Genomic DNA, 26858 nt, shown 5'->3' with positions numbered 1-26858 from the left:
TCCTGGTTCTTTGTTGCAAGCTTCCTCTCATGGACTGGTCCTCTGAGACCACATATCTATTGTCTCTGGGTATTATTACCATACTATCTTTTATTTTTCTTATATTCCACAAATGAGTGAGATTATTCCCTCTCCTTCTCACTCATTTCACTCAGTATAATAATCTCCATATTCACCCATGTATAAGCAAATGTTATGACTTCATTTTTCCTAACAGCTGTATAGAATTCCATAGTGTTCGTGTACGTCAGTTTCTTTAGCCACTCATCTGTTTATAGGTACTTAGGTGTTTCCAGATTCTGGCTATTGTAAGTAGTGCTGTGACAAGCATAGGAATGCAGAGGGCTTTTCTTATGGTATTTTAGGAGTCCTAGGCCATATTCCTGGGAGTAGTATTCCTGGATCATATGGGAGCTCAAGGAAATGGAAACATAAACTGTTCATGGATTGGGATGATTAACATCATTAAAATGGCAAAATTTCCCAAAGTATTGTACAGAGTTAATGCAATTTCTCTAAGGATACCCATGATATTCTTCAAAGAAGTGGATAAAACACTCCTGACATTCATTTGGAACAAAAAAAAAACACCCAAGAATATCTAAAGAAATTCTTTAGAAAATAAAGATGGGAGTCATTACATTCCCCAACTTTAAATGGTACTACAACTTTAAGCTTTAAATGGTACTACAAAGCAACAGTCATTAAAAAAGCATGGTATTGTACTAAAAGCTAACTCTTCGATCATTGGAATAGATTATTCTTATAGATTATTATTATTTATAATAGATTATCATTGGAATGAGTATTCAGAGAATGTCCCCCAGACATACAATCAATTAATATCTGATAAAGAATCAAAAATGCGAACTGGAACAGTAAAGCCTATTCAACAAGTGATGTTGAGACAGCTGATCAGCCATATGCATAAAGCAAACTTGGACCTTCATCTAACACCATGCACAAAGGTCAAATCTAAATGGATAAATGAACCCGATATAAAACCTGAACCCATAAGGCACATAGAACAACACATAGTTACGTAAAATACTCCATGACATTTAGACTAAAGGCATCTTCAAGAAGGAAACAGCACTGTTGAAACAAGTGGAAGCAGAGATAAACAAGTGGGACTATATTAAAATAGTCTGACCTCAAAGGAAATAGTGACTAGGATGCAAAGGCCACCCATAGAATGGGAAAAATTATTCACCCAATACCCATCAGATAAGGGGATAATATCTAAGATATAAAAGATACAAACAGAACTTAAAAAGAAAAATTTATCTAACCCATCAAAAATGGGGATAAGATATGAACTGAAAATTACTCAAAGAATAAATACAAATGGCCAAAAGGCATATGAAAAAATGCTCCACATTGCTAATCATCAGAGAGATGCAAATCAAAACAACAATGAGATACCATCACATGCCAGAGAGACTGGCACACATCACAACACAAAACAAAGAAACAGTCTGTGCTGGTGGGGATATGGGGAGAAAAGAACTTTTATTCACTGCTGGTGGGAACACCATCTAGTCCAACCTTTACAGAAACAATATAGAAATTCCTCAAAAAATGGGAATTGAGCTATTGTATGATCCAGCCTATATCCCTAGAAGTGATGAGAGGGAGCAGCCTTGTCGTATAATAGATTTTAAAGGAAGTCTTTTAGTTTATGACCATTGAAAATAATATTTACCATTAGCTTGTGGTAGATGGCCTTGACTATATTGAGAAAAGTTTCTTCCATTCCCATCTTGTTTAGAGTTTTTATCATGAATGAGTGTTGGACCTTATTGAATGCTTTATCAGGATTATATCAGGATAATCTTTATATGATCATATGGTTTTGGTTTTCCTTTTGTTGATATGATGTATTATGTTGATTGATTTATGTATGTTAAACCATCCTTGCATTCCTAGAATAAAATCTACTTGGTAATGATGTATGACCTTCTTGATGAGGTGTTGGATACTATTTGCCAGGATTTTGTTGAGGATTTTTGCATCTGTGTTCATCAGGGATATTGGTCTGTAGTTTTTTTTTTTTTTTTTTTAACAGCATCTCTGTCTGGTTTTGGTATCAGGGTGATGTTAGCTTCATAAAATCTATTTGGGAGCATTTCTGCTTCTTTAATTTTCTGAAAGAGCCTGTAAAGGATTGATAGTAGTTCCTCTTGAAAGGTTTGAATGAATTCATTAGTGAATTCATGTAGGCCTGCGTTGTTTGTTTTTGGAAAGACTTGCTTACCATTTAATTTCTTCGATAGTGATGGGTCTGTTTTGAAATACTGGATTATCCTAATTCAAGTGTGGAATATTATAAGTCCAAGAATTTACCCATTTCTTCCAGGTTCTCTTGTTTTGTGGCATAGATTTACTCAAAGTAGTCTCCTATTAGCCCTTGAATCTACATTCTAGTTCGGTTTATTAAGTTTATCTCTCCCTTTCTTTGTGAGTTTTGCTGTGGTTTATCAATCATGTTTATCTTTTTTTTTTAAAGAACCAACTTTTGCTTTATTGATCTTTTGGTTATATTGTTGGATTTTAACGTCATCGATTTCTGCTCTAAGCTTTGTTATTTCCATCTGCCTGCCTATTTTTGGTTCCTTTTGTTAATCATTTTCTAATTTTTCAAGTTGTGTCATTAAGTTATTTATGTAGCCCCCTACTTTTTAATGTTTTTGTAAATCTATAAATTTTCCTCTTAGTACTGCTTTTGCTGGGTCCCACAAGTTCTGATAATTTGTGTATTCATTCCATTTGTTTCTAGGAATCTTTTGATTTCCTCTTTGACCCACTGGTTATTCATTAATGAGCTGTTTAATTTCCAGGTGTTATAGTTTTTCTTCTGTGTTCCTTTGTAGTTCATCTCTAATTTTAGTCATTGTGATCTGAGAACATAGTTTGTACAATTTCTATTCTCTTGATTTTATGGTGGTATATTTTATGGGCCAGCATGTGGTTTATCCTGAAGAATAACCCATGTGCATTGGAGAATATATCTCCAGTTTTGGGGGGATAGAGTGTTCTATCTACTAGACCACTGCCTTCCATTTCTCCTTTCACAGCTAGTATATTCTTCTTGGGTTTCAGCCTGCTTAGCCTATCAAGGTTGACAGAATGGTATTTAAGTCTCCCACTATTATTGTGTTATTATTAATGAATTCTTTCAGATTTGTCAACAATTGCATTAAATATTTTGTTTTCTCATTTGGTGAATATATGTTTAGGAGTGTTATTTCTTCCTGTTTTATATATCCCTGGATTATTATGAAATGTACATTTTTGTCCCTTATAACTTTGCTAAGTCTAAAGTCATGTCATCTGGTATTAATATGGCCACTCCACTCTATATTTTTAGGGAGTTGTTTGCTTGGATGATTATCCTGCAATCTTTAATTTTGAGCCTATGTTTTTTTATGACTATTGAGTTGTGTTTATTTTTTTTAAATATTTTTTGTGACCAAAAGTGAATAACAAATCTTTCACAGTAATATTTGAGGTACATAATGATAATCAGGGCCATTCCCACCACCAAGGTTTTCCTCCCTCCACCTCTTTTCCTAGCATGTGTTCCACGTCTCCCTCCTTTGTCCCCGGGGTACTAGTGTAACTGTTTCCCTCTGTGTATAGTTTGTTGTAGATGGGGTATCAATTCTGTTGTTGTTGACTTTGGTTTGGTGTTTAAGTCTGATCATTTTTTATTTCCATTCAATGTCATACAGCTGTTTGGTGCTGGTACCATTCTTTTTTATTTCCTCCCTCAATTCATGAGGCAGAACAAGATGATTCAAGTTGTGTGGTTCTGCTCTGAGAAGACAAAAAAAGGGGAAAAAAAAGGAAAAAGAAAAACATAACATAAAATAGCCAACGAACAACAGTAAAAAAAAAAAAAGACAGTAACTACCAAAAAAATAAAAAGCACCCAGCAACAAAAAAAGAAAAAAATCACCAAATAATAACCATAAGAGTGAAAAAGAAAGAAAAGAATGAAGAAAAAAAGAGAAAAAGAAAAAATAAATTAAAAAAAAACCTTAGAACCTGCAACACCAGGAACCAAACTCCCCCTGAGAAATTCCTAATACTGCTCTGGCACCAACTTGCGCCAATTTTGATATGACATCCTGTCAATGAGGAAACAGTAACAACTTGATCTAAGAGCAGGTTGTCCTATCTCATCACCTAACAGTAAGATGAAATCAGAAGACATGCAGTCCTTTTTTTGTGCAAAAACCAAAAGCGCTAACTACATAAGACTGACTTTGACAACCATGACTGGGCAGAACTTATCCTGGGATCAATAAGAAAGATCTTACCCTAAGCTTTCGCCTAGGACTTGTACAAAAATCAAGACCTCTAATTCCAGAGGTCTGACTTTGACAGAACTTCTGGAACCATAATAAAGACTCTATCCTAAACTTCGGCTGAGGATCTGAGCAAAAACCAAGACCACTTATTATAGAACAAAGATTACAACAAAAATGATGAAACAGAACTTCTAAAACCATAAAGAATTGTGTCAGCAGAATGTTGTTTTCAGCTTTTTTTTTAATCCATTTTGCCACTTTGTGTTTCTTAACTGGTGTATTTAATTCATCGGCATTGAGAGAGATAATGTTCATGGGAGTTAGTGTCACGTTTGTGTAGGAGTATGCTGTGTCTGTCTTATCTTAAAGTAGATCTTTCAGTTTGTCTTTTAAGGCTGGTTTTGAGTCTTTAAAGTCTCTGAGCTATTGTTTATTCGTGAGGCTATGTATGCTTCCTTCAAACCTGAATTGAGTCTGGCTGTGTGATGTATTCTAGGCAAAGAAATAATTTCTTTGAGTTTTGTTCACTATATTCCACCACTACCTTTGGGCCTTCTGGGTCTCTTGTGATGTAGCTACTATAAATCTTAAGGTTGTTCCCCCCCCCCCCACCTTTTTTTTTTATCTTGTTGCTTTCAGTATTCTATCCCTATCTGTGGGATTTGTCATTGTGACTAAGCTGTGTTTTGAGGTGTTTTCAGATCTTTTTAGCTGGTACTCTTTGGTCATGCATGATTTGATTGCAAGTACTCTTTATCTCTGGGAGTTTCTCTGCAATTAATTTTCTGCAATACAATAATTAAAGGACTATTGATTCTTCCTGGGGGTTTTCTTCCTGTGTCTCTGAGACTCCAATGATTCTTATGTTGTTTCTGTTGAGTTTATTAAAGACTTCTATTTTTGTCTGTTCACATTCTTTGAGGATTTTTTCCATTGTCTGATAATTTGCTTTCAGGCTCTTTTCCAGTCTCTTCTTTTGTATGGAGTTGTTATGTATCTCATCTTCCAGCTCACTGTTTTGGTCCTCAGCTGGTGTTACTCTCTTGGAGAGTCTTTCCAATGAGGTTTTCATTTCACTTACCAAGATTTTCTGTCCTGTTATTTCAGTTTGGAGTTTTCTCATTTCTACTTTCATGTCCTATGGATTTTATTTGTGGTTCGTTCAGCTCGATTCATGCTTTCTTTGAATTCTATGCACATCCTTCATATTTCTTCTCTAAACTCCTTATTTGAAAGGTTATACAGATGTTGGCACTTTTTGGGCCATCAGAACTGCCATCTTCATTCTCTATGCATGTTTTTGGCCCTCAGTGTTTCCCTATTGTCATGCTTGTAGTGTAATGTTTTCTGTGTTTGGTGCTAGGTTTCATTTACTAGAAGAGGTTCACTGCCATGGAGTTAGCCGAAACTGCTGGGCTACTTTGTCTCCACCCTTTGTGGTCAGGGACAGATTACGTTTGATGACATGCCCACAGGAGATTTTTTTTCTGTTGTTATGCCCTCAGAAGTTGTTCTTTGTGGAATGGTTCATGGTCACCTCACATCACGGAGCAGAGGAGAAACACTCCAAAATGTCTCTTGTGCCAAAGTGCATCACAGGACATAGACTTTGCCCTTGTGGGTGAAGACAGCTCACCTCTGATGATGTGCCTTCAGGAGATGTTCTCTGTTGTTGTGCCCTCAGGAGCTGTTATGGGTGGGGTGGCTCACTGCAGCCTCACAGATCAGAGCAGAGGCAGTTCAAAAAGTCTCCTGTTTGTCAAAATGCACAGCAGGAATCTCTTTGAGTTCTTTAAGCTTATTCAATGTTTTATTTCTGAGTCCTTATCAGGAAGGCTAAGTAGGTTTTCAGTAACTTTTGGGTCTTCAGAACTACCATCTTCATTCTCTACACATGATAGAGTTTCCACATTGTGACCTTTGTAGTATGGTGCTGTTTTTTATGTGTTGTGCTGGGGCTCATTGGTTAGAAAAAAAATGCATGGTTGTGGAGTGGATAACTACACTTTTCTAGAAATGTTCTGGCTTTGCCTCTTTTGCATTGTGGGCAGGGCTCTGTTCACCTGGTGGAGAATTGGGGCATGCTTATTGTTTGCCATTTAGTTTCAATGACTTAGTTTGGTGTTAGTGCAATAGTACAGCAGGTAAGTTGCTAGTCTACGTATATTTGTTCCTTGGCAACCCATATGGTCCTCTAGCCTTCATTAGCAGTAGTCTTTAAGTGCAGAGCCAGGAGTAAGCCTTGAGACTGATAGATATGCCCCCACAATATAAAAATAAGTGACTTCATTTTATAAAATAAATACTTAGAATCAATCACACATTAATAATTCAACCTATACATTTTGGAAGAGGATTTGGTCCTAACTGAAGTCCTCAAAGCTTATACCAGACCTGTGCTCAGAGGTCATTCATAATAGTGCTCAGGGAACAATATTCAGTGCTAGCAATTGAACCAGACTTAGTCACATGCAAGGCATGCACCTTATCTCTGTGCTTGAAATCCCATCAATTTATATTTTTTATTAATGATACCAAAATGTGCTACAATATTTAGATTAAAATAAAAAATAAATTAAATTAAATTAATTAAAATTAAATACATTAAAATAAAGAATCATATAAATTCATAATATTAATAAATGATATATAAATAAAAACTCTACATTTTATAAATCAATTAATACAGGTGTGGGTGTTACTCTGTTGAAATTGATGGCAGATGACTTTAAATAATATTTTTTATAAATTACTAAAATAATGTAATTTTTTGGTTTGATTTGGGACCACACCCAGAGTTGCTCAGAATCTACTTTTGGTCTTATGTTTAAGGATCACTCTTGGAGGTCTTATGCAATACAGAAGATTGAACAAGATTCTTTGGCACTGATTTATCTCTGGCTACAAATAAAGTAGTTTAGTGAATAACATGAAAATATTGATAACAACAGAGAAAAAATAAGATTGAGTAGCTTGACAATTATATAAATTGCTATGGATATTTTGTAAAATCTTATTTCATATCTATAAAATTTATGCTTCTGCACCTCAAAGATGTACAAGATACTGACAGAACTTAAAAAGAAAAATACAAGTAACCTCATCAAAAGATGGGGAGAAGAAATGAACAGATAATTCATCAAGGAAGAACTACTAATGGCCAAAAGACACATGAAAGAAAAAATGCTCCATATCACTAATCATCAGGGAGATGCAAATCAAAACAACAATGAAGTATCTTCTTACCCCGAAGAGACATAACAAAGAATAATAACAATTAGTGCTGGCAGGGATGTGGAGAAAAAGGAACTCTTATTCACTACTGGTGGGAATACCATCTAGTCCAGCCATTCTGGAAAACAATATGGAGATTCCTCAAACTGAAAATTGAGTTTCCATATGATCTCCTAGTGATATACCCTAGGAACACAAAAACATAATACAAAAATGCCTTCTGCATACCTATATTCATTGAATTGCTATCTACAGTAGCTAGAATCTTAAAATAATCCTGATGTCTGACAACAGATGAGTGGCTAAAGAAACTGTAGAACATATACACAATGGAATACTATGCAGCCATCTTGAAAAATAAAGTCATGAAATTATCCTATACATGGATGGAGATGGAAACTATTATGCTGAGTGAAATAAGTCAAAGGGAGAGTTATAGACACAAAAAAGTCTCACTCATCTATGGGATTTAAGAAAAATAAAAGACATTATTGTAATAATACCCAGAGACAATAGAAATGAGGGCTGGAAGGCCTGGCCCATGGTGTGAAGCTTACCACAAGAGTGGTGAGTGCAGTTAGAGAAATAATTACACTGACAACTATCATGACAATGGTAGTGAGAGAAATAGAATGCCTGTCTTGTATACAGGCAGGAGGTGGGGAGGAAGGAGACGAAGGGGCATTGGTGGTGGGAAAGTTGCATTGCTGAAGGGGAGTAGTCTTTTCTGACTGAAACCCAACTACAATCATGTGTGTAATCATTGTGTTTACATAAATATATTAATTTAAACATTTATGTTTCATGCATATTTTAATAAAAATGTCCATTTTAATAAATCATGCCTTTAATTCTTCTAGTTGGTTTTATTATTTTTATTGTTTATTTTGGCAACACCTAGAGGTTCTCAGGTTGTACTCTTGGTTCTATGCTCAGGGTACTCCTGGAGGTGCTTGGGAGCTCAAAAACAGTGTTAAGATGAAAACCAGGGATGGCTGGAGGAAAGACAAGCATTTTAACAATCTATTATTTTTTTTACACTGATTTAGTATTATTTTGAGGTTTTTTTTTTAAGTAATCAGCTTTTATATATTGATTTTTGTTTATTTGTTTGTTTGGAGATCTTGCCTGGTATGATGCTGGAAATTTGATATTGTAATCCACCAGACATATGGTAAGATATCTACCTCCTATACTATCTCTCTATCCTCATGTTTCAGATTTTTTAATAATATTTGAGATTTTTGAGTGTATGGCTTAATCCTCATATTGGGAAAGTATATAAAGCAATTCTATTTGTGATGTATACATAATGTCAAGAGCACCTTAGGTGCTGAACCTATTTTACATGAATTAATCATTTGTCCTCCCTGTGGTCAATCCTGGTTTGGTCTCCAGCACCAAATGATCTCAGCATAGCTAGGGTAACTCAGGTAACTTCCAGCATCACAGAGCCCTCTCACTGAACCACTGGCTGCCTTAGGCCAAGAATTTCTGGGACAGGCCATCAGGCTTCTAGAGCACCACTTGGGAGCCCTCCTCAAAGAGTACCCTACTGTTATTAATCAATCTTTAAAAAAAAAGTATCATTGATGGTTTTATTAATCACAACTGTACCTGCCACTCCATCTTCTCGCACTTCGCCATCCTCCATGAGGTGAACAATGGGGAGTACAGCAGCACAGATGCATGCTGGGAAGACTGCCTGTGGGGGCTGAGGCATATGGTGGTTGGGAGTGTGTTCCGTGGTGTGTTCCTCATCTGAAGAAAGAGACAAAAATCAGGCTCTTAGTGTATAATTTGAATGCAATCTTACATATTTTTAGATTAAAGCCTATATTTATTTGCAATATAAGCTTAGCAATAACAAAAGATGCCATAATTTTTATAATATGAGACTCTAGATGAGAGCCTATCTACATTTTTAAAAGGCCAAAATAATTCAGTTAAGTATTTTTATTTTTTCTATTGAAGTTTTGTAGAGAAAGAATAGCACAGACATTACGAGTAGGGTATATCAGCTCACAATACAAATAGCAAAGTATATATTCTAAGTATATTTTCACAGATAGGGAGGCAGTAAGCAGAAACAGAAAAAACACAATAACTGAGTATGGGTCAGCCATATATATATACTTTTTGTGGGGAGTGGTGGGGGTTTGTGGTTCACCTGGGTTATTCTTGGATATGCATTCAGGAATCATTCCTGGAAGGCTCAGGGGCCATAAGGGGTGCTAGTTTCAAACTTGGGTTGGCCACATCCAAAGCAAATGCCCCATCCACTGTAATATCTCTCCAGCAGGGCACAGGTCTTATACTTGCCTGACCTAAGGTCAATCTGGCACCACATGGTGTCTTGAGAATACTTTAGACATGTGGGTAGGCCCCTATACAGTACAGGAATGGCCTGATGGTCCCAGAACAACAGTACCTGAATAGAAATACTTCTTAGGGCTGTGGCATTTAGCAATAGGCCCATTTGGCTAAATATTGTTAGCAATGGTTCCTGGACTTCTAAGTTATTATTGAGAGCCTGCCCCTCACACTCACACACACACACACACACACACACACACACACACACACACACACACACACACACCAACAACAACGCAAACCAATATGTATGGGGTATCCTTAGAGGCATTGAATTAAATCTATACAATGATTTGAGGTGTATTGCCATTTTAATAACATTAATCTTTCCAATTCATCAACAGGTTATACATTTCCTTGTATCCTTTTATTTTTTAAAGCAGTGCTTTGTAGTTTTCTTTGTACAGATCTTTCACCTCTTTAGCTAAGTTAACTTTAAGGTACTAGAGTTTCTGTGGCATTATTGAGAATGGGATAGTTTTTAAAAAGAAACTTTTTTTAAAAAAGTCTATGTCTTGGGGCCATAGTGGTAGTACAGTGGTTGGGCATTTGCCTTGCACAGGTCTAACCCAAGGATGGAGCTTAGTTCAATCCTTGACATACCGTATAGTCCTCCAAGCCAGAAGCGATTTCTGAGTGCATAGCCAGGAATAATCCCTTCACCAGATGTAGCCCCCCCAAAAAAAACCAAAATGTCTATTTCTTTTCTATCATTGTATATAAGAAGGCCATAGATTTTTTATGTTAATTTTGTAGCCAGCCATTTTGCTATACAAATTTATTGTTTCTAGAAGCTTTTTGGTAGAACCTTTAGGATTTTTTAAATATAGTATCATATCATCTGTGAACATTGAGAGCTTGAATTCTTCCGTTCCTATCTGGATGCCCTTGATATATTTTTCTTGCCTGATTGCTATGGCATCTACTTCCTACTATGTTGAATAGAAGTGGGGAGAGGGGCAAGCCTTATTTTGGACCAGATTTTAGATGAAAGACTTTTAGTTTTTATCCATTGAGTATATTTGCCATGGGCTTGTAGTAAATGGTCTTTATTCTATTGAGAAAATTTTCTTCCATTCCCATCTTGTTGAGAGTTTTTATCACAAATGGGTGTTATACATTAACAAATGCTTTCTCTGCATCTACTGATATGATCATATGATTTTTCTTTCTTTTTATATTGATATGGTGTGGTGTATTACATTGATTATCTTAATGAATCCTACTTGTCATGGTTTATGATCTTGATAAGACACTGGATCCTATTTGCTAGAATTATGTTGAGGAACTTTGCATCTGTGTTCACCAAGGATATTGGTCTGTAGATTGAGTGTGTGTGCGCGCACTCTGTATGCCTTTGTATAAGGTTGATATTAGCTTCATAAAAATATTTTGGGGTGTTGTAGTTTCTTCAATTTCCTGGAATAGTCTGAAAAGTATTGGCAGTAGGTCCTCTTAAAGGTTTGAAAGAATTCACATATGTGGGCTTGGGCTTTTACTTTTGAGAATATTTTTGATGACATTATTAAAAGAAATTAATCAAATCTTCTGAAATTCATTTGGAAGAATAAAAACCCACAAATAGCTAAATCCTTAAATAAATCCTTAAAGACATTGAATTAAGACATTGACAACATCATGAAAATGGTATTAAGTGAGAGAAATAGAATGCCTGTCTCAAATACAGTCAAGTGGGGGCAGGAGGAGGGATATGGAGGGCATTGATGCTGGGAATATTGCACTGGTAAAGGAAGGTGTTCTTCTGTATTACTAAAACCCAACTACAAACATGTTTGTAATCATGGTACTTAAATAAAGATAAATATTTTTTTTAAAAAAAAGAAAGATAAGAAGGGAGGCATCACTTTTTCCCATTTTCAATTGTACTACAAAACAACAGCCATTAAAACAGCATGATATTAAAATAAGGACAGTCCCTCAGATCAATGGAATAGACTTAAGGATTCAGAAAATGACCTCCAGACTTACAATAAATTAAATTTTTTTGGTTTTTGGGCCACACCTAGTGACGCTCAGGAGTTACTTCTGGCTATGCGCTCAGAAATTGCTCCTGGCTCGGTGATCATATGGGATGCTGAGGATTGAACCCAGGTCTGTCCTGGGTCAGCTGCATGCGAGGCAAATGCCCTACCTCTGTGCTATCACTCCAGCCCCACAATAAATTAATATTTTATTAAGGGGAGGAATATGAAACAACCCAGGAACCTGACAACAGGTGAGTGGCTAAAGAAACTTTGTTACATCTACACAATGATATACTATGCAGCCTTTAGGAAAAATAATGTCATGAAATAATGTCATGGAGGACATGGAGATTATTATACTGAGTGAAATGAATCAGAGGGAGAGGATATACCTAGAATAGTCTTTGTGAGATATAAGAAAAATAACACATAGTATATCAATAATGTCCAGAGACAATAGAGATGACTGCCAAGAAGACCAGCCGTGATATAAAGCTTGCTGTAAAAAGTTAGATCACTAACTGCACTGACAACTACCATAAAAATGATAGAGATAAGCAAAATTGTCCCAGAGACAGATATGGAGGGAGAATAAAGGACATTGAGAGGAAAATGGGGGACATTGTTGTAAGAAAGTTGCACTGGTGGAGGGTAGTGTACATTCTATATCTGGAACCCAATTATGAACATTTTTTGTAACCATGGTGCTTAAATAAAGAAATTATTTTATAAAACACAAACTAATAAAAAAGACCCATAATCACATATTTTAGATCCTAAGAAATATATGAGTCCTTGATTCTCATATTACAAATTTGGACTTTTGAGGGTCTCTGAAGTTCTAGGGTATAAAAACATACTCAAGTCATTCTTGATAGTGACTTCACAGTATCTTTGAACAAAAATATTTTGACCATGTAAAATATAATAGAACCACATCTAAAATATCAAATCAGTAGTCTTTAAAAATTTTATTTTCCATAAGGTAAACTGGTAATAACTTGTGGTCATTTGCTGTTCAAAAATCCTGCACATTTTTGTGATAAAAATGTTGAATCACTACATCGAAACTGTAAAAGTCAACATATTTTAATCATGTAATCCATAATTTAGTAAGTGTATTTTAAAATTATCTTGATAAAGAGTTGGGGTAAGAGAGGAAGAGAACCTTAGGCCATTGGTGGGTAGCACTGATACTGGTAGGGCAGGTATTTTTGTTTTTTGGGGGGCTGGTCCACACCCAGTGGTGCTCAAGGGTTACTTCTGGCTCTGCATTCAGAAATCACTCCTGGCAGGCTCGAGGAACCATATGGGATGCCAATTATTAAACCCAGGTTAACCAGGTGTAAGGCAAATATCCTAAATTCACTGTGCTATCACTCCAGCCCCTGTGGTAGAGCAGATTGGAGATGGAACACAGTGATATTTTTTTGACCTTCCAAATTTTTTAGTGCTATCATTTCTGCTTGTATTTTTATGATTTCTGCTATAATATCCTCTGTGATTTTTTTACTGGCCGTCCATTCCAATGTTTCTTTGAGTTCTTTAAATATCCTCAACATTTCCTCCACAGAGACAATACCTGAAGGATTATATAATTGTCTATTACTTGTTGAGCCTTCAGGGCTACCATCTTTACCTACTAAGTGAGATGGGGATCTATGTATCTCTACAGTGACTTTTGCAGTCTAGAAGTGTTTCTTGTATACTGTGTGTGAATAAATGACTAGAGTTAGGGTGCCTCTACAAGATCGAGGTGAGATATGAAGAGGAGAAGTAATGTATGGCTACCATGTGTCTGTACACTCTGTGGGATAGTCCTGATTTGGGGGGAAAGGAACAAAATGGTTATTCTGAATAATAATTAAGATCCTAATACTGTAATCCTCAGTTTCTTGTGACCATTACACTTGCCTTCTTTTTTTTCATGGACTTAGATTATTCTTACATTGTTCCGCATGAACTCATCCAATAGTTCTCTGATGTGCTGTTCATTTCTTTTATACAATTTTTCACCTTTTGCTGTTTTATAATACTTACCTCCTCTTCTCCAATCTTCTTGATCTTTTGCTCAACTTTTGCAATACTGCTAACAACTTCAATTGATCAAAAAAGTCATTTTTATCACCTACCATATTCTTCAAGTGATGGAAAATTACTTCTGATTGTAGCAATATTTTTCATTTTGACTTTTTTACTTTCTTGTGTTTTATTGATTGGTACTATTATTTCTTTGAACATGTTGAACATACTCATTATAATGTCACTATAGACATTGAATGAGGATTTACTGATGTTGTTTATGTCTCTGGTGATATTGCTTTTGCTCATTGAACTTGGTTAGTTTCTAGATTTGTTCCCACTGGTTTTCTACTGTTACTGCTGTGCTGGTGGATGAATCTTTCTAGTTAGATCCTTTGAAAGATGCTGAGGTATTAAGCTGAAAAAAGCCTCTTTTTTCCCTCTGCTTGTCATCACCAAATTATGGAATGAATAACCATAAGCAGCATGTAATTTGTTGAGTAGATTTGTCACTCTGCCTCTCACTCCAGAGTTAAGCCTAATGACAATAGCTGGAGGCAGGGCTTACCTTGGATAGTGCAACAGTAGGCAGAAGGGCCAGTATATTTTTGTTTACTTGTTTGTTGTGGGGCCATAATCATGGTACTCAGGGCTTACTCCTATCTATGCACCAAGGTATCACTCCTGACAGTGTACAGGGAATTATATGAGGCATCAGGGTTTAAGCCTGAGTTGGCCATATGCAAAGCAAGCATCCTTCCCACTGTATTATCTCTCTGGTCTGCAAGTACATTTTTAGTTTGTTGTTGGGTATATCCCACATTTAGAGATTTTGATTTGTAAACCTAGCAGTTTATTTTTTGAAGCAAGAATTTTTAGTAAAAACCCTTATTTAGAAATCTGTAAGAGGGAACAAGCAAAGAAATACAAACTCAAGAAGAGTGGAAAGAGCAAGCTAAAAGACAGAGAAACTAACAAATATGATGCATGTCCAAAGGAGAACATGGGTTTGAAGAGTAAGTCGAAGTTTACTTGACTTTTAAGGGAGCTGAAGAGATAGCATGGAGGTAAGGCATTTGTTTTTCATGCAGAAGGTCATTGGTTCAAATCCCAGCATCCCATATGGTCCCCCAAGCCTGCCAGGAGTGATTTCTGAGCGTGGAGCCAGGAGTAACCCCTAAACGCTGCCAGGTGTGACCCCCCTCCCCAAAAAAGAGTAAGTCAAAGTAAGTAAGATTTCTTTAAAGGTATCCAGTTGATTGCAATGAGTAGTCAGTTAAAAACTGTTAAGAGTTAATCACCCTAGAATAATGTCTACCTAATTTTATGACTATATATAATACAATTAAAATAAAGCCAATGTAAAAATAATAATTCTTGTTAAAACCATCAGCAATAATTTTTAGAGAACCATCCTATTTATATTTTAGAGCCTCAATTCATAAAACAACCTATTTAAGGAAGACAAAGTAATAAAATAAGATAATAATAACTAATAAAATTTGTTTCCAAATACACAAATCATAGGCAATTAACAATAGACTTGCATGATGACACACCTTCAGCACTGACAGCAGAGCGTACAGACCAGACTGATCCTCTGCGGAAGGAGTAGTTCCTGTGAGATGTACTGGAGGTACATGATGGACTGACAGACAATCGACGGGATGCCAGATTGGTGACTTCTTCTACTGGCAAAGAAATTAGGAGTGTGAACTTTGGTTTCACAACAAAAATGTTATCATCACTAAAGCTATAGATTCTTATATCACTAATATTTACTATTCTCCAATTATAAGACTTAAGTAGTTTAGAACATATGGAGGAATAAAAATGTATTCCCCAAAGATTTCACAAAAGCAAAGCTATCACTGAATTAAGAATGACTCATATATCATTTTTTTTTCTTTTTGGGCCACACCTGGTGATGTGATGCTCAGGGATTACTCCTGACTATCCATTCAGAAATTGCTCCTGGCTTGGAGGACCATATGAGATGCTGGGCATCGAACCACAGTTCATCCTAGGTTAGCACATGCAAGGCAAATTCCCTACCACTTGCGCCACCACTCTGGCCCCTCATATATCATTTTTCAATATAAATGAATAAATTGCCTATAGTTATAATGGTTGAAATAGTCAATACAATTTATACTCTGGATTCAGTTATTTCCTGTTATAACCAGTGGTTGGTTTTTTATCATATTGATTCATTCATTGTGGTTCTAATATCTTTTTAAATATACAAGTCGACTACAAACATTTTAAAAACAACTTTCTTTTGTGTCTTTTGATAGTATCAGAAAGTGAGAGAAAAGTAGGGAAGCAAAGCACAACAGGTAGCATAAAATCATCAGAATTCACATTAAAGTAAGGCCTTTTTCTTTCCTGTGATTTAGTCCCTCCCATAAGATGTCCCATGCATTGAGGGCACCTTCTTCTTCTGGCTCTGAGTTGGGAGTACAGGTGGGTTCATAGCAAGCTTCCTGTGTAATAGGGATGGCAGTAATAAGGCTGGCTTCTCGACCAAGACGTTTCTTCTCTTCCTCCTGTTGTAAGTTCTTCAAGATGTGTTCTGCCCTTTGGTGGGAGCGGGACACTGCTCGGGCTGAAAAGGATTTCTACAGAAACATGAGGGCAATTTTATCTAATAAATTTTCTGTGAAGTGATAGATATAAAGATAGATAGACATAATGATTCACACACACACACACACACACACACACACACACACACACTCTGTCCTCAGAGCACACATCCAGGTGCTGTTTCATGAATATTTGTTTCTCTATCAAGTTTCCAAATTTCATACAACTACATCACTCTTCCTCAGCCAATCAAAATAACTTTTCAAGAATATCTGCAATATGTAAAAATAATCTTATTTTTATTACATGATACAATATCAATGAAATAATCTTTAAATGATAAATTCAGATAAAAATTAAAATTTCTCATTATTCTCAAAAGTATTTCAGACAGTTTCAATTAAAGGTTAATATGCAAAATGTAAAATTATGGAAGAAAGAACAAGACCTAGATCTTATATAAATTTATTTTATGTACATTTAAACCATTTTTATGACTAAATATATACTATAATATAAATACTTAAGATGTGTAGATAAACAGTGTTTATCTATAAATAAATACTATAAAACCAACAGTGTTTATATAAGTAAAATAATTGAATAAGAATAATGAGAATTTAACATTTTTAACTACAAAAAAACCATAATGGATATATAACTGAGGGCCAAAGGATTAGCATAATGGGTAAAGTATTTGCATTGCATGCAGCAGACCTGGGTCAATCCCCAGCATCCCATGTGGTCCCATAAGCCTACATGAGGTATATTTCAGAGCATGGAGACAGGCATAACTCCTGAGTGCTGCCAGGTATTGTCCACAAGCCATACAAAACAAAATAAAACATAATGGATATATAACAATATAGAGTCACTCAGAAAAAGTGCCTGTTAAACTAATGTTTCATAATGTTTAAATTGGAACAATTTCCAAGAGCCTTGTAGATTATATCAATGGTGTTTAAGAAAGAAAGTAATCACTGGAATTTTTCACTACTTATTTGAAATACTCTTTATGTAGAGTAGAAATTACATGTCTTTGTTTTAACCAGTGAGCAAAGAGGATTTTAGATACAGTCAAAGAGTATCAATTGATCTACTATCCCTTGATACTTGGTGGGGGGTGTAATTATAAAGTGTCTGGGAAGGAGCATGGAGAGTGCAAAAATGTGCTCCAGACCATTGATTCACCTCACATTTCTGAGTGTGTTCCAAAGAGAAAAACCAACTAGGCTAAATATAACATTACATTGCATGCTTTATATCATATTTGGATTACTTTATATATGGGAGACAAACCAGCTGTACCATTCTCTTCGACATGAAGGCATCCAATTGGAATATTCTATATGTAGAAAATTTAAATATAACATTTTCATGGTAAAAAGTTTAAATTTCTCATTTCCAAAACTTCAAGTGCCTAAAATATGTGATATGAAGATGTAAATGCAATGTTATATATTTAGCCTACTTGGTTTTTCTCTTTGAAACACACCCAGAAATGCAAGGTGAACCAATGGGGTGGAGCACATGCTTGCTCTCTCCAAGTTCCTTCTCCAGCACTTCATAATCACACCTCCCCACCAAGAACCAAGTATGGAGTAATCCAATGGGAATTTACACCAAAAAATAAAATGTATTTGTACAAATTGATGTGTTCTTTATCCATTTACATTTCATATTTTTCTGTTTCTCTATTTATAAAGGATTGAATTAATAATGCATATTCTGAGCATTTGTTTATAAAAATAAGTACGTATAGACTCTTGGTTTTGTCTATATACAGGTTACCATCAATGTAACTGTTCAGACAAGGAAATAAGACCTAATTAGGTCTCAGTACTTCATTCAGAGTCAAGTTTATGAATATTTGAGTAGTTTATAGATCATTATATGTTAATGAATATGCTTTATAATGACTAAGATAAAGTATCAGTATTTGCCAGAAAATCAATGTCCAATGCTCTTGCAAGCTTTATATGATGACTGTTACTTTGATCATAGAAAAAAATTGTTGGTTCAGTTCTGTTGTTCTAGTCAAAATGAAAAAAAAGTTTTTATGTGTTTTTCTACTTATAAAAGCTAATTTTCTCACATATATTCTCTCTATTATAGTTTTTCCTTTAGCTATTGCAAAGAAAGTGTCTTTTACTCACAGATTGGTCTTCATTAATGGGGTCCTGGACACTCCCGCTGCACTGAGGGACCCATGGGGGGTCAAACATTGGGACTGAGGGCATTCCAAGCACTGGTGAGGGCAGGGTAAAGTTTATACTGGGTGGTGGAATCTGTTAGTTAGCATCAAATGAGTAAGATGAGCAAAAAGAAAAGTAAACAAGAATTAGTATAATTGACATAAATTTATGGAACATAGGAGAAGTCATGTCATATTTTATTAACTCATCTGGGACTTAGTGGAAAGATCCCATGTTAAAACATCTCATATTTCAAAAAACCTATTTCTATAGCAAAGTATATGGAAAATTAAATCTAAATCTTAGATAGACCTAATTTCCTTATATTTTATACTTCATTTTAATAATATTCATATATAAGCTAGATTTTCTTACATAATTATAAAGAAAACAAGAAGCATCTCTTGAATTATATATGTTGGATTTGAGATCCAAGAGCTAAACAAGCCTTGAGCTGGATTTGTTAACTAAATTTTCTTGTAGGAAATATTCTCACCTTAAAAATCTGCTGTGCTCCCTCCTCCATCCGAGGCCAGACCTGATAGCGAAATCTCCAGAGTGTATGGAACTTCAGGACAGCATTCAGCCTCTGCACAGTTTCAGGGTGGTGAAACTCAGACATCAGCATGTCTGACACAGCCTCAGGGACTTTGACTGCACATAGCAGAAACATGGCAGCTGGGAACAGTAGCAATTCATTAGCTATACACATTTTTTGGGGGGGAGGGGACACCTGGTGACACTCAGGGGTTACTCCTGGCTATGCACCCAGAAATTGCACCTGGCTAGGGGCCCATATGGGACACCAGGGGATCCAACCGCAGTTCGTCCTAGGTTAGCGTGTACAAGGCAAACGCCTTACTGCTTGTGCCACTGCTCTGGCCCCTGCTATACATATTTTAATTTTGTTTGATTCCCAAATAACAACAAAAAGCCTGCTATTAAGCCTGATTTCTTGGGGGGGGGGGGAGACTTCTGAGCTAATGATGCTAGGATATAAACCTAGCTCCAAACCACTGCAAACCACATCATCAAGCAACCCACAAAAGATATTGATAAATCAGCAGCACCAAAATGGTAATTTAATAGAATAACTTATTCTATAACTAATCCAAATTTCCTTGAGTATACAGTGAAAACTGAATGCCAGAGAAAACAAATGAACAAAGGAAATCACATTGTAAAGTATTCTTTTTAGGGAGTGGTTTTAATCATTTCCTTCCAACCTGGATAGTATATTAAAATAAAAATAGACTCAGACACACTAGTTATATTTTTAAGATCTATATTTTAGACTCTAAGATATACAGAACACTTAGAAATAAAATAAAAGATTTCAAGAGTCACAATAACATTTCTCTCCATTGCTTTAAATATATAATTTAAGAAAAATATAAATAATTAAAAAATCAGGTATATAATAGGTTATAAAGATAGATAAGAATACTCTATGATAGAAGTGTAGAATGTTTTTTATTTCAATGGTCTTTTTGATATTTATTGTATTAACACCATTTATAAACCACCCAATATAGGAGGAAGAGCCATAGGCAGCTCATGGGAACTATATGTTTTTGTACATCATGTACAAGGTCTAGATTGCACAAATTGTACTGGAAAAGCCACACTCCTACTATGTGACACAGATGAAAGAGCCAGTGGAAATAATAAAACTACAACTTCTGATTTTATATTTTCACAATCAAATAATTTTTTAGGCAACAGCTGGGGTTGAACCACAGCGTTTATGCTTCATTTCTAGGTAATACTGAGAAAAGCATTCATTTTAGCCCCTGTTTCTTCACTGTCAATGATAATTATAATGACAATGAGAAAAATGAAGAGGATGATAAAATTGGTGCAGCTACCTGCCTCCAAAACTGTTTAGAGTAAAATATAAAGAGAATTTTAAAAGTTCTGTATAGCTCTAGAGTGTTTCATTTTAATTTATTTGTTTGTTTATTTATTTATTTATATTTTGATTTTGGGTCAAACCTGTCAGTGCTAAGGGGTTATTCCTGGCTATGTGTTCATAAATCCTTCCTGGATGGGGGACCATATGGAATGCTGGGGTAGAATTGAGTGATGTCTGTCCTGGGTCAGCCGCATGCTGAGTAAATGCCCTAACTGCTGTGCTATCACTCCAGCCCCTCATTTTTATGTTTTTTATCTTTTTTAATTAATATATTTATTTAAGCACCATGATTACAAACATATTTCTAGTTGTGTTTCAGTTATAAAAATGAACCCCCCCCCCCAGGGCCTGAACTGTGGCACGGAGCAGTAAGGCGTCTGCCTTACTGGCTCTAGCCTAGGACGGACCGCGGTTTGATCCCCCAGTGTCCCATATGGTCCCCCAAGCCAGGAATGATTCCTGAGCGCACAGCCAGGAGTAATCCTTGAGCGTCACCGGATGTGGCTCAAACAAACAAACAAACAAACAAACAAAAGAACACCCCATCTTCCCAGTGCAATATTCTTACCACCAATGTCCCCCATCTTTATTCTCCCCTATCCCCTGCCTGTCTTTGAAACAGACTTTCTATTTCTCTCACTCACCACTTTTTGTGGCAAACTTCATATCATGGGCCAGTATATCTAAGACCCGCCATTACTGCCCCCATATGACATCTATTGAACTTTTTCATTTCCTTTCACCCTTTTGCCACTGTTCAGTAATTTGAGTTCTGCATTCCAAAGGCAATAATTTGTCATTGTTTGATATTGTCTATACCTTTAGCTCCGTCCAAATATCACAGATGAGTGGAATCTAGTATTTGTTTATCGCTGTCTTACTTATTCACTCAAAATGATACCCTCTAGTTCATCGATACTGCAATAAACTGCATAATTTCAATCTTCCTTTTGAGTACAAGTATTCCATTGTGTATTTAAATTCAAGTACAAAGATAAATATGATGTATAATACATACTTACATGTAAGTGTATAATGAACCATAGAAAAATTGCTTAAAAACAACAAAAAAAAATCTATTCTGGAGGAGAGTTAGAGTGGGGGTCATGAGAAAAAAGTGAAACTTTTTTGTGTGTGTGTGGGTTTTGGGTCACACCCGGCAGTGCTCAGGGGTTATTCCTGGCTCCAGGCTCAGAAATTGCTCCTGGCAGGCACGGAGGACCATATGGGACACCGGGATTCAAACTGATGACCTCCTGCATGAAAGGCAAACGCCTTACCTCCATGCTATCTCTCCAGCCCCCCCAAAATGAAACTTTAACTTCAAACACTTTTTCTATTTGAAGTTTTATTAAATAACAGAATGTATGCAGGACTGAGGAAGATGGGCAAGTCAGGTTAAAAAAAAAGCGTACTTTAAAATGAAAACCACTATAATATAAACATAAACAACTAGAAACAAAAATGTATAAAAATGTGGAAAATCCGTATCTTGGAGCAAGCATTTATATGTCATAGTTTTGGGCATGTCATTTTCACGACTTCATTACTTTCACTTTGACAGAACATACATGAGATTTAATGATAAAAATTCATAATAAATCTGAGATATCTTAATACACACAAAAACAAGTTTTAATGATAAAAATTCATAATAAATCTAAGATATCTTAACACACACACAAAAAGATACAAGTTTTATCCAGGAGCTGGAGGGTATCTTGTTAAGTGAGTGATTCAAATGGACAAATTCGGTTGGTCTCACTTATCTGTTGCATATCGACTATGAGGATAAGGCGATGTAAAGTAACACAGGGGAGATATTGAAACTAGCCTTGGAAAGATTAAATAAACAGAAAGAATAAATAAGAAAAGAAAGGGGGAAGGAAGGGCCGAAGAGATAGCACAGCGGTGTTTGCCTTGGAAGCAGCTGACCCAGGACCTAAGCTAGTTGGTTTGAATACCAGCATCCCATATGGTCTCCCGTGCCTGCCAGGAGCTGTTTCTGAGCGGATAGCCAGGAGTAAGCCCTGAACACCGCCGGGTGTGGCCCAAAAACAAAACAAACAAACAACAAAAAAAGAAATGGGGAAGAAAAGGAGAATGGGCGATAATAGAGTAGGGGTCAGGGGCCTCAGGAACATTGGTGATGTAAAGGTTTTATTTATGTTTGTGAACCAGAGACAACATTATAAGAGTGAGATTCCAAACTAGAATAATCAAATTGAAAACTGTGTCTGAAAAGGAGACAGATTAGGATGAAAGGTAACCTGAAGATATTGGTGGAAAGAAGTTGACACTGATGGTGGTCAACTATAGTTCTAAGGAAAAGAAATACTCCAGCTTAAACAACATCTGTTCTCCCTATTAGGATCTTAGTTTCACTAAAAACAAAGTTTGTTTTAAAAACAAAGGGGTTCTAGTAAGTATATTGGTGTCAAACATTAAATTGGTGGTGGGAAGGTTGCACTGGTGAAGGGAGGTGCTCTTTTTATAACTGAAGCCCAAATACAAACATGTATGTAACCATGGTGTTTCAATAAATATATTAAAAATAAATACTATGAATAATTATAAATCATAATGTTTTAATAAAAATTCTTTTTTTTAATAAAAATTCTTATAAAGAAGTTTTATCTCTTGTGGAAGAAAGTATTAAAGTTCTGAGAAAACTACCCTTTATAATTTGGTCACACCTTGGTTAAACTTACTGTTCTTGTCTAAAATGTATAGAAAAACCCAATGGGGGTAGAGAGCACCTGGAGCTGCCTACTAATAGTGCCTGGAACTCTAGCAATTGTCAATCAGACCCAAGAGTGAAAGGTAAACAGTATCTTGCTTTCCAATTTAAACAGTAAAACCAGAGGTTGTAGTGATAGCACAGCAGGTAGGGCAATTGCATTTACCTTGCATGCTTCTAACTTAAACCCATATAATCCCCTAAACCCTGCCAAAGGGTGATCCATGAGTCAAAGCCAGGAGTATATGAACATCGCTGGGTGTGGCCCAAATATCAAACCCCTTCCCAACCCTTCCCAAATCATTGGAATCATTAGCAAGCCTAAGACTAGGGTCCCAAATAAGATTTCTTTACCTGCTGCTCCTGCCATGTGCTCATCCATGCTGAGAAGGAGCTCCCAGGCAGCTGGCTGTATGTCCCCATACATCTCCTCGGTCAGAATTGGCGCTGCCTTAATCAACAGAGATAGGGGTGCAGGCGACAGGCTCATCACCTAAGAAAAATAGATAGCAAGTCTTTGAATCTAATAAGATATTGATAGCTTTGATCTTCTCCATTTTGCGCTTTTCTTAAATTATCTAAAAAATATTTTTATGGGGCTGGAATGATAGCACAGTGATAGGGTGTTTGCTTTGCACATGCCAAACTGGGTTCGATTTCCTGCATCCAATATTTTTCCTGGAGTCTGCTCGGAGTTATTTCTGAGTGCAGTTAGTAGTAATCCCCCCATTAGGTATGGCCCCAAAACCAAATCAAATCAAACAAAAACCAAAAAGCAAAAAGACTTTCTACAAAATAGGCATATTTAATGGGATGTAAATAATAAGTTTATACTTTGTTAATTGAAGCACAATTAGAAAAGTGTCCAAATATTATGCTCACCACAAAATATTTTTGATTTGCACTGAAGGAATAAATTATAAAAAAACAAACTATGGTTCTAAAGGAAAAGAAATACTCCAGCTTAAACAACATATGTTCTCCCTGTTAGGATCTTAATTTCACTAAAAAAACAAAGTTATATGGAGTTCTAGTTAGTATATTCATTTTCTAAGCCTGTGTATAATTGGATGGCAATTTCTTTTTGAAGCATGAATTATGATTGCCCTGCATTGGCCCACAAATTCTTTTAATGATTCTTCAAAATAATTTAGGAGAATACATATTACATAGTTAGGGAAATTTAGTGCTTTAAATATCATTTTAAAACTTTCAAAAACATGGCATACTTTATTTTTCCCTTGGAAACTATATTATTAATTACTGCTTAGATCGTGACTAATGATAGAATAATATGTCAAACACTGGATACATAGGTAAGTATACATTTTGTATAATCCGTATAGAAATCTTTTGAGAGAGGCATGGCATTCTAAAAAATTAGGCAACTAAGACTCAGAGAAATGAAGTAACTTGCCCTGGCCTTAGAGTCAGAGCTGTAAATAAGGGATTTAAACCCAGATTATCTGATTCTAAGGCTTGTAGACTTGTCTTCCAAAGCAGTTCATTACACACTGATTGGAAATCAGCTATGTTGGAGTGGCTAGAGTGGGAAGAGGCAGTTTTCCATCCAAGTTCCCCAAACTATTTCAGTAGAAAGTAGCGGTCTAGTCAGTAGAGTTTTTCTTTCTTGTACACTTGGTGGCACTCTTGCTTACCAATTAAACAAGTCAACATGATGCCAACTGGCATCACATGTCCCAAACTTTAGTAATCAGGGTTTCTTCAGCCTTATTCCTGCTGTGTGAAAATATTGGATTCAGGTGTCAGTACCTGTAGTCTGATGTATTTCAGCATTCCGGAATCTTTTTTCCCTTCCAGGTTAGCATCGGAGACTCTCTTCTTCAAAGAAGGTGTCCTCAGGCATGATTTATCTGAGCACTGAAAAAAAGATGAAAACATGTGAGGTATATTTCTGTGTTACTTCAAAAATCGAATGTAGGTGTGGAGTGGGTAGGTTGACCACCTTTCAGGAAACTTACTTGGGTTTAAATTTGGCTTTCAATATGGTCCCCCAAGCACCACCAGGAATTATTCCTGAGTGCAGAGCTAGGAGTAACCTCTGAGCACTTCCAGATGCAGCACAAAAATCATAAAAATAAAAACAAACCAAAAAACTCCCAACAATGCTGTTGCCCCTCACCTCCACAATTCCCTAAAAAAAGAAAAACCATCTCTCAATGCACCTCCAACTTTTTTTTTTTTGAAAGTGAAAAGAGCAGTTAATTTTCAATGAATGGAGGAAACTGGGATCTAGAGAGGTGGAGAAACTTGACTAAGTTGCAACATTGCTATTTCTAGAAGAACAAAGGACAAGATCTCCTGATTTCCATCAAAAGGTAATTATATCCCACCAGTCCTTTCAACACTTAAAATATTAAGTCAGTTAAAATGCACTTAATAGGGGCCAGAGTGAAAGTACAGAGGGTATGGTGTTTGCCTGGCACATGACTGACATGAGTTTAATTCCCAGAATTCCATAAGTCCCCTGGGCCTGTCAGGAGTTATCATTGAGTGCAGAGTCAGGAGTAAGCCCTGAGGACTATCGGGTCTCAAAACAAAAAAAGAATTTTTAATCTAGTTTATCAAATAGTCTCTGAATAGGGTTAGATGTCTCAAAACAAAAAAGAATTTTTAATCTAGTTTATCAAATAGTCTCTGAATAGGGTTAGGTACAATTTGACTATTTTGGTAATGGAAGAAAGAAAATATTTTAAAGAAGAATGTTAGGCAGCAAAGATTAAAAAAAAAAAAACATGATCCTACAGTTTCATAGCATCCATCACATAGGTTTTTTTTCTCTTTTTTTTTTTTTTTTTGTTTTTGTTTTTTTTTTTGTTTGTTTTTGGGCCACACCCTGTGCCGCTCAGGGGTTACTCCTGGCTATGCGCTCAGAAGTTGCTCCTGGCTTCTTGGGGGACCATATGGGACGCCGGGGGATCGAACCGCGGTCCGTCCTAGGCTAGTGCAGGCAAGGCAGGCACCTTACCTCCAGCGCCACCACCCGGCCCCGCATCACATAGGTTTTTTATAGGACCTATATAAAGGTTATATACCACCTAGAAGTGGTTTTACATATTTGTAGGTCCTGTAGATGTGCCTCAGTGGTCAACAGCCTGACTATATTATATTTTAGGCTGTGAGAGGGGTCTCTGGCTCCTTTTACACTGTGAACTGGTATTTCCACAGCTTAACACTGGACACAATGCAACCAAATGCATACAAGTACTGCAACTAAGTGTGTGACCCTTTGGCACCCCAACAATAACAACACAGGGAAGGAGCAAACAGTTCGTATTTTTGTAGGAGGAAGAAGCTTTTAAAATTTCCCTTCAAGGTCCAAAATAGGGCTGATTGATCTGCATAAGCACCAAAAAAAACAACTTCTTTCCATGACTCTAAATATCAAGAAATCAAATGAACAGGTGGACGAATGAAGTGTTCTAGCAGTCACAGGTACATGTTTATCCTAATTCCACCATCTAT

At 36.1% G+C, this 26858-nt stretch overlaps 1 protein-coding gene across 4 annotated transcripts in view; it reads right to left on the bottom strand.

Moving 5' to 3' along the window:
- The window catches only part of UNC80 (unc-80 homolog, NALCN channel complex subunit), a 277398-nt gene that overhangs the window by 62012 nt on the left and 188528 nt on the right, over nt 1-26858 (bottom strand). For 3 of the 4 annotated variants that reach the window (XM_049784015.1, XM_049783997.1, XM_049784024.1), the window contains 7 exons: nt 25146-25253; nt 23727-23865; nt 19214-19395; nt 18679-18810; nt 16368-16554; nt 15493-15624; nt 9168-9311 (listed from right to left, as the gene is read on the bottom strand). In XM_049784015.1, the coding sequence (XP_049639972.1) occupies nt 9168-9311; nt 15493-15624; nt 16368-16554; nt 18679-18810; nt 19214-19395; nt 23727-23865; nt 25146-25253 (1024 nt within the window). The remainder of the gene's footprint in view (nt 1-9167; nt 9312-15492; nt 15625-16367; nt 16555-18678; nt 18811-19213; nt 19396-23726; nt 23866-25145; nt 25254-26858) is intronic. The other variant, XM_049784007.1, reaches the window with a different exon arrangement.

This window comes from Suncus etruscus, chromosome 1, assembly GCF_024139225.1.
Source record: "Suncus etruscus isolate mSunEtr1 chromosome 1, mSunEtr1.pri.cur, whole genome shotgun sequence".
Lineage (NCBI taxonomy): Eukaryota > Metazoa > Chordata > Mammalia > Eulipotyphla > Soricidae > Suncus > Suncus etruscus.
Note: the sequence above shows the minus strand (reverse complement) of the source record. Positions and strands in the feature narration are given on the sequence as shown.